Here is a 13,091-nt window from a genome sequence, read left to right as displayed (position 1 = left end):
GAGAGAGAGAGAGAGAGCACTACGCTGGGGAAAGAGTTGGGAAAGTGCTGAGAGAGGAAAGCCTGCAGGGTGGCACAGCACAGCAGTGGCTGAGGTAAACTGGGGGGTAGCAGGAAGGGTGGGGCCAAACACACACAAAAAAAAGGCTAATGAATATGTAAATGGGGTGCTTTGCTGCTGGTACTGAAGCGCAGAGTTTTTACCCCATCCATCCAGAACTCACCCTCCCTAACTGTGAGGGAGACTTTCTTTTCTCTCCATATCTGTCCCTTCCTCACACACAGAGAGAGAGAGAGAGAGAGAGAGAGAGAGAGAGAGAGAAAGGGTGCATGGGTGTTTTTCATTAACCTGTAACCTGGTCACACCAACCAAAACTACTGTTAAAAAAATGATGTAATCATCACTCCAGGACAGCTGGTTCTTGGCCCAGGACCAAGGGTGGGCCAGTAGGAAAATTTGCATACTACATCATTAATAATAACGATCAATCTATAAACATTACTTGCCATTAAAGATGGTGCAAACTTTGTTCCCCTCTTATGGAACTCAGTACTGTTTAATTTCGCAAGTTTTGCTTTACACTCTAGCTTTTGGTGAAAAGTAGCATATATCTTGAGCCAAGCCATTTGCTGCTGAGTGTTAACGTTAACGTTCTTCACCTTGAGATACCTTTAGTAAGCCGCATTTGGCCAACAGCTTTAACGTGTCTGTCCTGTTGATGACCACTTGCTGACTCTGAGCGGAGGTCAAAAATGGTGTGAGCAATGTGAAGGTGTTGGCATAAAAATGTTTTAAATGACCCCACAGATTCCACATTTCCATATTTCGCAGGCGCTTTTTAAAAGGAGTGTCGGCAGATGGCCTCATCGATATTCTCAAATTCTTCACCATCACAATTTAGTTTGAATCCAAAATAGTTCCAGATGGCTGTTGTAACCTCAGACTTCAAAATGCTTTGTTGGTATGTGTACACTTTTAGGACTTCAAATCGCGAATGGAAATTTGCCTGAACTAAGGAGCCTGGGTAATGGTTAGCCTGAATTTATGGGCTGGGTTAAACTTATCTGAACCAATAAGCTGAGGCTTGAATTTTGAGCACTGAAAGATCCAAGGGTGTAGATGAGTCTCCTTACTTCATTGCTGCCATAGTAACAACCGGAAATGTAAACAGATGTCATTAATGCTGTGCACATTAGTTTTAAAATGTCTTGCCACTGGAAATGACAAATCCTTAATTTTGATGGTCTGAAGGTGTTTGCACACACTTTGCTTGCACAGCTGATGAAGGACCTCTGTTCAAAATGTCCAGGAAGTTTCTCTGGAAGCTCGTTTTTGTAGAGGATTCTGAAAATCTCTACATCTCTTACTACATTTTATTATATATATAAGAAAAAAAAACACACACGGCAGAATAACTAAACTAAATAAATTTAAAAAAAATCCCGTGATCTGCATCCACATATGTCAGGAGGTGTTTGTTTATTTAATTCAGCGCCATGGACAGAGCAATTCAGCATGATTCAGCAGCAGTAACCTTACCTGAATGCAGACCTGCATTTCTGGCACTTTGCCAACCAGCCCAATTATTTATAGATAGATAGATAGATAGATAGATAGATAGATAGATAGATAGATAGATAGATAGATAGATAGATAGATAGATAGATAGATAGATAGATAGATAGATAGATAGATAGATAGATAGATAGATAGATAGATACATAGATACATACATAGATAGATAGATAGATAGATAGATAGATAAAACAAACATCAAAAACCCCAAAAACAAAACAAGGAGCATCAGCGATAAAGCTTTGGACGCATGAGGATAAGCTAAAGGAGAGAGGAGTGTCCTTCAGCAGAACTTCACCCACTTAGGAGTCTATTCACTGCTCTGTCTGGCTTTCCTGGCAGTTAAGCAAGGTTTTCACCAGCCACACATTTGTGGTCACTTCCCATTCAGAGGCTCAGCTGCAATGTCTGACAACCACACAGAGGGCCAAATCTCACCTTCACACTAACTTTCACCACTACAAGCCAAAAAAGAAACCACACAGTAACAGTTGTTGAAAAATGAATTTGCTAAAATTGCATACACCTCAGTAGAAATGATGCATCCCTTCTGATGTGCAACAAACCTGACTGCTACGAAAGAATGCAGAAGAGAGTTCTTTCAGGTCTATATGCAAATCCTCACCTTCACTAATCACGTGACCCGCATAATGAACTTGGCCTGTGTTCGGGGCAGTACCATGCAGCAGCCTCCCATATTGCTGTTTAATAGGAATTTAATTCTATCTGACCGCTTCATTTTGTATAAGTCTTCTCAGCAACTGTGCTCGTCAGTGTTGTCTGGGGTGTGACCTTCATCGAGCCCAGCCTCTTCTCCCACGTATCTGAGTGGTGGGATTCAGAAAGCTGCCATTCTTGGCTGCTCCTTCACTCCTCTAATCTGGAACACAATAACCCATTCCATGCTTTCCAAACTTGGAGATATACTGTACAGACCCTCTGCACCAGCTCCAGATGAGACTGCAAGCGGGTCGTCATGCGACCATCATCAAATTCCGACACTCTTTGTCCTACATCATCTGCTTGGCCAGATCAGAAGAATATTTTTCACTCCGAACCCCCCCCCCCCCCCCCCCCCCCAATAATCTCTAGCACGCTTTACCCCCTACTGTCATGCTAACGCAGCTAGCCTATTCTGCTTTGATTGGGGAGAGGCGACTAGGCTTGAAATAGCACGGTTCCCAGAGCTGCTCTGCTGGTCGTGAAAACATTTGTTACAGGATTAAGGATGCTATTTTGAGGAGGAGGTGGTAAATCTTAAGCCCAACAGGCTCACCATGCATTCTTTGTCTTCAGAAGAGACTGCTCACGATCGGACAGCACGCCCCGTGATGACTTGCGTTTGTGACGCTACAAACGGCCTGGAGGTTCACGCTAATGTGCAGACATGTGACACGCTGTGTGACTAAATCATGAAGAAACGGGGGGCTAGCATTCATTTTATAGACATGTACACCTACACAGCTACCACAGTCATATTATTCAAAACAGTCACTCATCGCTCACATACAAGCACAGGAAACATGGGTAAAGTAGAACAGGCATGTAATTTTAAAAGCAATATGCAAATGGCCTTTATAACAAATTACACAATATTTTGGTGTGTGCATGCTGGGAGCATCCTAAGCAAACTCAGATGTTCCAGATACGTGTTCTGTGAGTGTTTTGATGATTCATGACATTTAAATGATCCAACAGATGTAAACAGCTTTGGTCAGAATAATACAGGTCAGTCTTTAACTATGTCACATCAGAAGGTTTACCAGTGGGATATAATATATTGCAAGTGCAGAATGCAGCTATAGAATCACAACATAGTATTTTGTTCCCCCCCATATTGTCCATCTCCAGAGTTGTTCCATAAAACCTCATTTTGAAATAATCAAATCATAAATCTAAAACACGAAGCAGAAAGTCTTCTAATGAATGAACTAGCTGAATCTAATATCCAGTGGGGAGAACACACTCAAACTCTTCCTCTTGAGTAGTTTTGTACCTTTGCTGCAGCTGCTGAAAGCTTAGCCATCTAGCTGGGGCGCATTTGAGGGACAGACTACGCGGGAGGTGGTACAAGTTTTGGCTGACAAAGAGCCATTACAGCCATCAAGCTAGCACTGTACTCGATTCCACAATATACTTTTCTGGTGACCTTGGGGAAAACAAGGCACTCACTACCAAGTCTAATGATCCATGACCATGTGAACATATTTGCAACATGAAATCGATACTGGGTACAGAACTGTTCACAAGACACTTGGATATGTAAAAATGAAACACAGTTTGCCTTCAACGTATCTCAGGGTTTTGAGCCGAGATGACTGACACCTGTCATTACAATCTAATATCCCCATTCCAAAAACATCAAAAATCAAAAATCCCAAACCAAAACAAACAAAATCCAATCAACTGATGTGGATAAGAATAGCTAAATGGTGAAAGAATGAATCAAATTTTACACTGAAACACACCTCCTGCTCTGTTATCATTCAGTGCTGGACTGAACATATTTATCCGTACTAAAACAATAACTGTCATGGTACGGCCCCTCCCCCAAACGTCTCCCTGCGCGTGTGTTCGTCTGTATGGCCACGCCCTCCCTGTGTTTCACACCTACTCCTTATTGTGTGTCGTTAGTGTGCATGTATCCAAGTCCTGTGTCTGAGTATACGTGTGGTCGACGTATGAGCCAGGTTAGTTGTCGTTTTTGTGTCAAATAAACGTTCGCTGTATTAGACAGGGTTCGCCCCGCATACTGCTTTGCCTCCGCACGTCACATGTATGGCAATTGCTTAACGAGTGCAGAGTCTTACTGGTTGCAATAGAAAGCACTTGCTGTCCAGAAGTCATTGAGCTCATGCAGATTTCATATTAGTTACAGAGGACAAACTATGTTTTGAAATGAAGTACCTTTATCTGCAGTTATGAGAGAATTGATTGCTTGGTGGTGGGTAACACCACCCGGAGCAAATTTACCCGGAGAGGTAAATCAGATCAATAAATCAATACTTTATTTTGAACGGCATTTTTAAATTACTGTGATGGGAGTTGTGATCTTAGGCCATTCCTCTTTGTACTCTGATTCAAAGCTTCATACAGTATATTCTAGAAGTGAATTACAATACACATAGAAACAAACAAATTCATAGGGGAATTTAGTCTTGAAATACGTAAACCTTAATCTGGTTAAAACTGATTGCAAAGAGATTATAACCATCAAAAAGAAATGGGATACAATACTAGAGAACCATCGCTAGTTACTTTGCTGGGTGATGAGTTTAAGTACTTTCTTCTGAAAGTTTAGTATTACTAATGCAACAGTACATTTTTACCAATTCGACGTGAATGGCATTTCTAATGAGAACAGCAATGATGCATTTCGAACTGCCACTTGCTTGTAACTTCACAGCTTGTCTCCAAATTACAGATAGCCTACACTTTCCTCTGAACTTGGTAAAAACAAAGAAAGTGTTCATTATTGTCAGTGCGCCTTTTTGGTTTCTGTTTCTACACTTCTTTGATGCCACTGTGAGAACACTCTGTAATCCAAAAGGTTGCTATCGGTAACAGAATTATGATTCTGAAGAGAGGAAGAAGAAAATGCTGCTTAAAAACAAACAAACCTTTTTTAATGTCATAGTAGCAGGCCAACTTGAATTATTTTTCTAAAAATCACACACACACACACACACACACACACACACACACAACCGCACACCCACGGTGGACTGTGGGGGCTTTGCCCTGTTAAGCATGCCGCTACAGTTCTCTCCACGGCCAGATTTACAGGTCCTGCCGCATTAAGTCAAAATCATTTTGGCTTTACGGAAATATACCGCTGCTACTCCAGTGAAAAATGAAGGGCATAAATATGAATCAGAGATGAGGAGGGGGAAGAGCTGAACCAGTTAGGCTTGGCTCAGCACCAAAAGCTCTGACCCATTCAAGCACAACCCAGGCATTCTGGGGCTGAGTTATGGTCACAGGTGCTCAAAACCTAAACTGCAATGGAAATGTAGCTTGCTATTTAGGCCATGGGGAATTCTGTAGTAGAGAGTAAGGCAATGGTTTCTCTGGAGCCAGCCTAGAACAGAACAGACACGCTATTCCCATCCCTCACATTCATCTGCTCATCTCTCTGTCTCAATCTGAAGAGGAAGTTTTATGCATACTGTACTAAAATCAGTGATTAATTTGTGCTCGTAAACATGGAAAAGGAAAAGAGAAATTAAAGCGAAGTGAGATGGAAAATGTAGGGGTGCCAGGCAACTGATGTGAAATCCATTAGGAGTCTCATTAAACCTCTATTTGGGGCAGTAGCCGCAGTGAGTCAGTTTCCCGCAGAGATGTCTGTGCCCTGCCATGGGGTGCTACCCGAAGCCACAGATTTTTATACTTGTTACACTAACTTAAGTGCATTTTCAGATAGGGGGCACATCAATATTGCATAGCTCACATTTACTTTAATATCCTTAGGCCTCCCCCAGTAGAAAGGGTATGTGGGTATATATCAGTCAAATCAGGGCAAACGGGGGAATGGCATAAATCATAAAATATTCCAGAGCACAGAGAAGCCAAACACAAAAGAGAACACAGGATGCTGCTTAACCAGAGGACAGCATTAAGTGCTGTATAAAAAGTGACCCAGTGGTCCTTCATTCTCTCTAGCATCCTTCTGTGCATGAGTGAGTACTGCAGACATTCCGAGTGATCATCTGTGCATCAAAGCCAAGATGCAAGAATTTAGATAAGGAGGAGAATACCAGCACCAGTTACTCGTGGTATACACATACGCACAAACGCTAGGGAGAGGCGGAGTTACATCTGTGCCAAATCTTGCCATGAGCGTCAGAGAGGCAGCGTGGGTAGAGAGTGACATATGTGCTGGCAGTGCCAGGACACAGCAGGACGTCACGTCCACGTATGCATGTGAGCACATGTCTAGGTGATGGGTCTTGCTTCCTCCAGCAACGTGTGGCATGTACAGGGCACGTGGTCTGACTCAGATATCTGCTGGAAGACAGCAGTACTGTTTACTGTATGGCACTGTGACAAGAGGAGCGAGAGCCACCTACACGCACGCACGCACGCACGCACGCACGCACACACCAGCCTGTTCCACGACAGACAAAATCAACTCATGTGAAACACTAAAAATATCAATTACTCACGGTGAGAGCATGCTTAGTCACTTGTGCCTTCACATATGTACACAGGATGGGGAGAGACAAGGCTCCGCCCCTCTAAGTCACGCAGCCATGTGGTAGCAAATCAGGAACTATAGGCATTTTGCGCATTTGTCTGAGATATATATATCTATGTGGTTTTTTTTTATTGTGTATAAATACACACACACACACACACACACAATTATATCTATACCCCACTAAAAACACCTTTCCCCTGCAATGAGAGTAAGATAAAGGTTGAGGTACAAAATCCTGGCTTTCTTCCTGTAAATATAGTGATTTCATAAATATCTTCGATTTCGAAGTAAGAGATCAAAGTCATCATCCCAAACATGGGGCCGAGCTGGAAAGGGCAACAATCGGGATGGAGCAGGCAAACTTCACCTTAGCCATTTTAGTTTCTTTCCCATTCTTGGGTGTTTGTGTGTACGTTTTTATCCTTTGCTTTTATCCTTTTGACTAATGTGGGCTGCATGGACATTTTTGGATGGCAGACCACTCTTATACTAGTATGTGTAAAAATATAGAGCAACACTGGATACATTCAGGCCAATGTAACTTCCCACTACTATGAGGGTCAGTCAGGGCACATTTTTAAGAAGCAATTTTTGCCCTCTTTGACTAAAGCCCGTAGTTGTTTTATTCATAACTACAGCACGTTTGAAATAGCCTATACAAAATAATAGCAAAAATGAGAGAGAGAAATCGGTACAGTTCAGCTGAGTAGGAGCCACTTGGGTTGAATATGGGCTGAGTATACTAAAAAGAATTCACGATGCATACTCCGGACCGGTCATTTTTTAGTATGGTTTGGATGGACACTACTGTCCCATAATGCAATACAAAACAGAAAGGGGAGAACTACTCATGTCTGGAAAAATTTGGGTAAGGGAAAAAAAAAAAAAAAAGTTTTTTAAATTAGACACCACCACAATAATAAATGGTTACTATTTTAGTAAGCAATCCATTTGAACCTTGTTAATTTGTGTAATTTAACTAGCCACGGTAGCCACCTAGCTGGCAATCTATCTGATGGCAGCTACATTCGGCTGGCTCACTTATTCATATTTGTAAATGAGGTAACTAGAATATCTGGCATTACTCTTTTAGGTTTAACAGCCACGTTGAAAGTAACCGAACTGTAGCTTGCAATGATGCATGTTGGCATAGCAACGCTTCATCACTTACAGTTAGTACAAGACAGAGCAGTATGTTAATGTTTTGTGTACAACGCTGCCAAACCCGTACTATTAAGATAACTATGCATTACACACTTTACAGTATTAGTGCGTAGTACGCAACTGGGACAGACCCCAGACTGTTGTTAGTTAGCCAATTTCACTAAACACTGTCCTCTGCAGGGTTCAGATTGAGATAAGACGGACTATGGATAAGAGTAAAGAGTGAAACTGGCTCATTCATTTAGAACTGTAACAATGACTATGAACTGCTAAGTTTGGATTTGTATCTGACTGTTGTGGATAGCTAACTTTCAATGAGCTCACTAGCTAAGCTAACCTGTTATGCTTACAGTGTGTCGGTTATGTCAATAAAAACTGCTCTAGACAGTGTTTTGTTTGTTTATTTTTACATTTAAAAAAGTAGTGTGTGTGAAAGCAGCACAAGTTAGCTAATTTTGGGGCATTTTGTTGTTTTTGCTCTCATACTTTGTGTCAGTTAGCGCATTTCCAAAGTTAGCGCATTTCCATTTCCATTTCTGGATTAAAGCTCTTATTATTAGAGTGCACCATTAAAACTACCCAGTCACCTGCCACCGCAACAAGCTGAAACTCATATTTTAACAGCTTCATCAAGACTAGTACTAGATAAGTCCATGGGCAAAGCGTGGGAGAGGATGGGAAAAGCCCTTATCTGACATGTTCCCCTGATTGGTCTGGTTAAAAAGGACAAAGAGGCTGACAGAAAGCCGCCATCCCTGGGGATGAGGCCCCAGTACGGAATGGAATTATGGGAACAAAGCACAGGACAGCAGGGTATCCGTGGACAGGTGGGAGCTCACCAGATGCTCATCAATATTCTTCTAGCAAGACATGATAGGCCCCTTCAGAGGACAGCGGGGCTCAGAGGGAGAGAGAGAGGGAGAGAGGGAGAGAGAGAGAGAGAGAGAGAGAAATACTAGATTTAATCAGCATTGTCGGTGCTTTGTTATTTTGTAGGTGTGACTAGTACCTGTCTCCGGATGATGTCCAGGTTTTCACGCGCTTTCTGCAGCAGCTGCTCCACGGCTTTTGGGTCCTCCACACCCTGGTTCTCCCTGAACGCGTCTCGCACTCTGCGCAGGGCATACGTCCTGGGGAGAGGGAGGAGACACACGGGATGGTAATCAGCACTCATCACAGACCAATCCCACAAGACAGACAGTCAAAGACAGACTAACATAAATAACTTTTTTTTTTTTGAAGCATTCTTTCAAGAGTTAGAAGTTCAAGAAACTACCGATAACAGTTGGCGCAAGTGAAAACCGGCAGTTATGCTTCTCATTTTTCTGTGCCGATGATGTAACTGGAACGCAGGCCCTTTATTCCCAGCATGTGGTGTCCCTTCATAAACACAAAGACATCCTCCCATTAGCCACCAAGGGACGAGTGCCGTGCAACTCAGAGTGCCGGAAACGACTCCACGGACTCCGAGTAGAATGTGCTCTTCGCAGGACTGGGAGGGGGGGGCGGTGCTGTGAGACGGCAGGGAACCGATCAGCTGCGTCCTGCCGCCTGGAGCCGCATCCAGCCCATGCGCGGTGCCTGGCGTGCGCGCCACCCGGGCCGGCAGCCATCAGACATCTAGTTAGGAGGATGGAATGTGGTGATGTTTCTTTTTTCCTTAACAGAAATCTCTCTCCCTCTCCCTCTCCTCTTCATCTGTGTGGCAGGAGCAGGAGCCTTGATTGCCAACATCAAAAGTGGCTGCCTGGCAACCACAGAAATACGTCCACCCAGCCGCAGGCGGTAAGGAGGCAAGTCCGCGCTGCCGCGAGAGCCGGGACCTCTTCTCCCCGCAGAGGATGAGGAGAGAGGGGAACTGGAGGAGGCGGAGAGACAAGGTTGGTCGGAGAGCAGGAGGGAGAAATACTGGAAGGGGGTTAATAGGAAAGCGACAGAACGCAAGCCCACAAACGCACCCCTGCGTGTGCCCTGGCGCCTGCAGACGCAGACGGACAGACGGCATGCAAATCTCAGAAACATGCATAAATTAATGTAAAAAAAATAAATAAATAAAAAGACGACAGATGACAGATGCAAAACTGAGATTTGAGGAGGAGAGGGAAAAAGGAGCAGTTGTTGGATGAAGTGAGTCATCCTCAGGATGCTCAGACTGACAGGCAGTGCAAAGCAGGCTAAAATAAGCCAGCTGCTCAGAAGCAGACGTCACATGCGTTTGTAAGGTTTTAGGTTCATCCAGTGTCACCCCTAATGTGTGAAATACACAGCCAATTACATGATGAGGAGCAGACTTTAGACTACAAAACTACAGGCGAAATCCTCCACATCAACTTGTGTGAAGCCTAAAAATACAAATAACTCCAACCATTACAGTGAAATATGTGAGCCAAAACAATACAGCGTAGTGCTCAAGAGAGGATAAACCTCTCATGCGATCAGATAGCTTTCAAATCTTAACGGAATAGCAAAGATTTGAGGTTTCCGACAAGATGTAGCGCTTAACCTATAAATAATCACATGGGTTAAATAAATAAATAAATAAACCGAGTTATCAAATTACTGAAACAATACAAAGTTATCGTATAATGATGCAAGTAAAAAGTCATGAAGGGACTCTTGCTTTCATATACTATGAACAACTAATGGAACATGAGATGGAAGATGCTGTCTGGCATGTATACGCACTTCCTTCATCCCTCGGTGGCACAGATGACGCGACGCTTAAGAGAAAATCACACATTGGGTCTTTGTCATCAGCGTAGGAATTTCTGATTCATCGCGTCTAGTTTTGAGTATTGTGCTTCCTTGGAGTGACAATCCAGGCGGCTAAACAGTCTGGCTTTAAGAGATGCAACATGTGAAGAAAAAAAACCCCCCAAAATCCCTTCCTGTGTCCTTTGAAAGCTCATGTGAATGCTTATTACTCACGTTACCAAATTAGATGAATTATGCCCTGCAATGGGCTGCTCATACCAATCTGGCATTTCGGCACACCACGGACAGCTGAAGGGAAGAGATGGAACCAAGCACACATATGGGATATACCGACAAAACAACAATTGAGGCCTTATGACATTGGCTCATATCAAACTGTTACTCTGCTGTGGCCAACAGTTAGCGTAGCGTCACCCTCAGGCGGTTACACACTCGATTAATTTGCTTCACTCACAGGGCAGCGGCGCTGAAGAACATGAATAATAGCGAGGATCACAAGGACCTCACAGTAGCAATGTCTTTCATAGCTCAATAAAGTGATAGCAATTAAAGCTCCTCAATATTTAACACCACCTTCGCTTTGAAACACCTGCCGCATGTTTTATTAATGACACATCCCTCCTCCAAACTGGGTTTCGTCTGGAAAAAACTGCTGAGTGTGGTCAAACTTGCTGCTGTAGATGTCAACTTTACAGGAGAGAAGAGGAGGCTGTGAAGAGCAAGAGCCTTGCTGGCCATAGAGCCTGATGACCCAGAGTACATCAGACTTAGAGCTCTGTGCTGCTTCCTGCTAAACAGCAGGACCAAGACGGAGCCAAAGACGTTAAGGCTTGAACTAGACCACGCGTAACGATGAGACAAGAAACCTTGAGGCAAACTGCAGATGAAAAAGGAGCTTGATTAAGAGTAATTAAAGGCAATTAAGATCACGCTAAATGAAAATAACTGGTAGGCTGACTAATTGAGGGTAGCAAATTAAGTAGTGACATATCTCAAATGGGGAAGAACATCAGACACTTGTCCCTAGCACAAGTCACAGCGACCTTTACTCAGGCTATCCCTGTGGCCCCATCTTGGACAAAGGCTAATAAATCAGTATCAGATATCAAAGTGATCCATTTGCAGCTGTGGTCTGCAATATATTAATTTTGTATCTCAGCAAGTCAGATTTGGAGGCTATGATGTGAATTATGGCTTCCAAATACACTAGCTGTGAATGCAAAGGGAAGCAGCCAGAGAGACAGACTGCTTTTGGCACCATGTGATGCCTCTGAAGCAATCAAACAAAAATGGTCTTGCCTTGGAATAGCCTATTTTCAGAGGAGGACTGGGAGGTTGGGGGTCGGGGTGAGGACAGGAGAGGATGAGAACTGTGCGAGATGTGTGGAGTGCTCCCTGATCACTTATTTATTTGAGGCTTTTAAAGATTTAATTTCTGCCAGCTTTCTGACTGGCGCCGAGCGTACACAAGTCGTCGCAAAGCGTGCTAACGTCAAGCTGGAGTAAAGAACCACTGGGGGGGGTTCTATTTAACAGGGACGTGCTTTTGCGTAAGAGGTGCCCTACTTCTGCTGCTCCTATGATTTTGCAGTATTCGCTGTCAGTAAAGCTCCCCCTCTGCTTCCACAGCCTCTTCTGTTGCCTTCTCAGTAGTCTGGCCGCAGACCAGTAATTTTCTTAACCTGAATCAACCGTCTTCTACCCTTCTTTCTCTCTGTCTGTCTGTCTGCCTCCCCCCCCCAAATTAGACTCACTCTATACGTGCCTTTTCCTCTGGCTGCTTTTTAATCCTTCTTTCATTGCATTATGCATCTCCTCCTATGTCCCCATCACACCCTCTTTCCCTTTTATGCCAGCAGGGCTTTCCCTAACTCGTTTGAAGCACCTAGCCTTCCTCAGAAACCTAAGCAATTCAGATCACATACACTCTGAGATCTTGCTTGGGGCTTTAACCACAAAGCTAAACAGCCCATTTGAAGGTATATTACAATCCACGATGGCTTCACGAATTCCTGGCTATTTCCACCCAGTGGAGCAAAATGCCTTTTTAGACTCTGAATAATTTAAAAGATTATGCTGTTCTATGAATCAGCTGAGAGCATAGTGTGCAGCCATTCAAGCAGAGCAGAGGTCTGAGTTTTTGGAAAACTGTAAACAATGAGCTTTTGTCTGACCGTGTTAAAATAAGGACATTTATGAGAAATCAGTACTGAAAAACACTGAAAAAGTGATCCTTTAAATAGACATTTGGCATTTTTAAGATGATCAATTTGGTACATAACTATAAATTAACTGTTTAGTTAATAAATATGCATCCTTACGACCCAAATCATAATTTTAAGATCTCTTAAGAGCTCAGCTTCTCCAATACGTGTATTCTAGTAGCAACCTCTAACAGATCATATAAAGACAGACTGAAGTGGATACTGGTAAT

General features: G+C 43.2%; 1 protein-coding gene across 1 annotated transcript in view; it reads right to left on the bottom strand.

Moving 5' to 3' along the window:
* The window catches only part of LOC113579391 (LYR motif-containing protein 4A), a 31,572-nt gene that overhangs the window by 17,177 nt on the left and 1,304 nt on the right, over nucleotides 1-13,091 (bottom strand). The window contains exon 2 of the mRNA XM_027013296.2: nucleotides 8,952-9,072. Within this exon, the coding sequence (XP_026869097.1) occupies nucleotides 8,952-9,072 (121 nt within the window). The remainder of the gene's footprint in view (nucleotides 1-8,951; nucleotides 9,073-13,091) is intronic.

Source organism: Electrophorus electricus, chromosome 10, assembly GCF_013358815.1.
Source record: "Electrophorus electricus isolate fEleEle1 chromosome 10, fEleEle1.pri, whole genome shotgun sequence".
In the NCBI taxonomy this organism is placed as follows: Eukaryota; Metazoa; Chordata; class Actinopteri; order Gymnotiformes; family Gymnotidae; genus Electrophorus; species Electrophorus electricus.
Note: the sequence above shows the minus strand (reverse complement) of the source record. Positions and strands in the feature narration are given on the sequence as shown.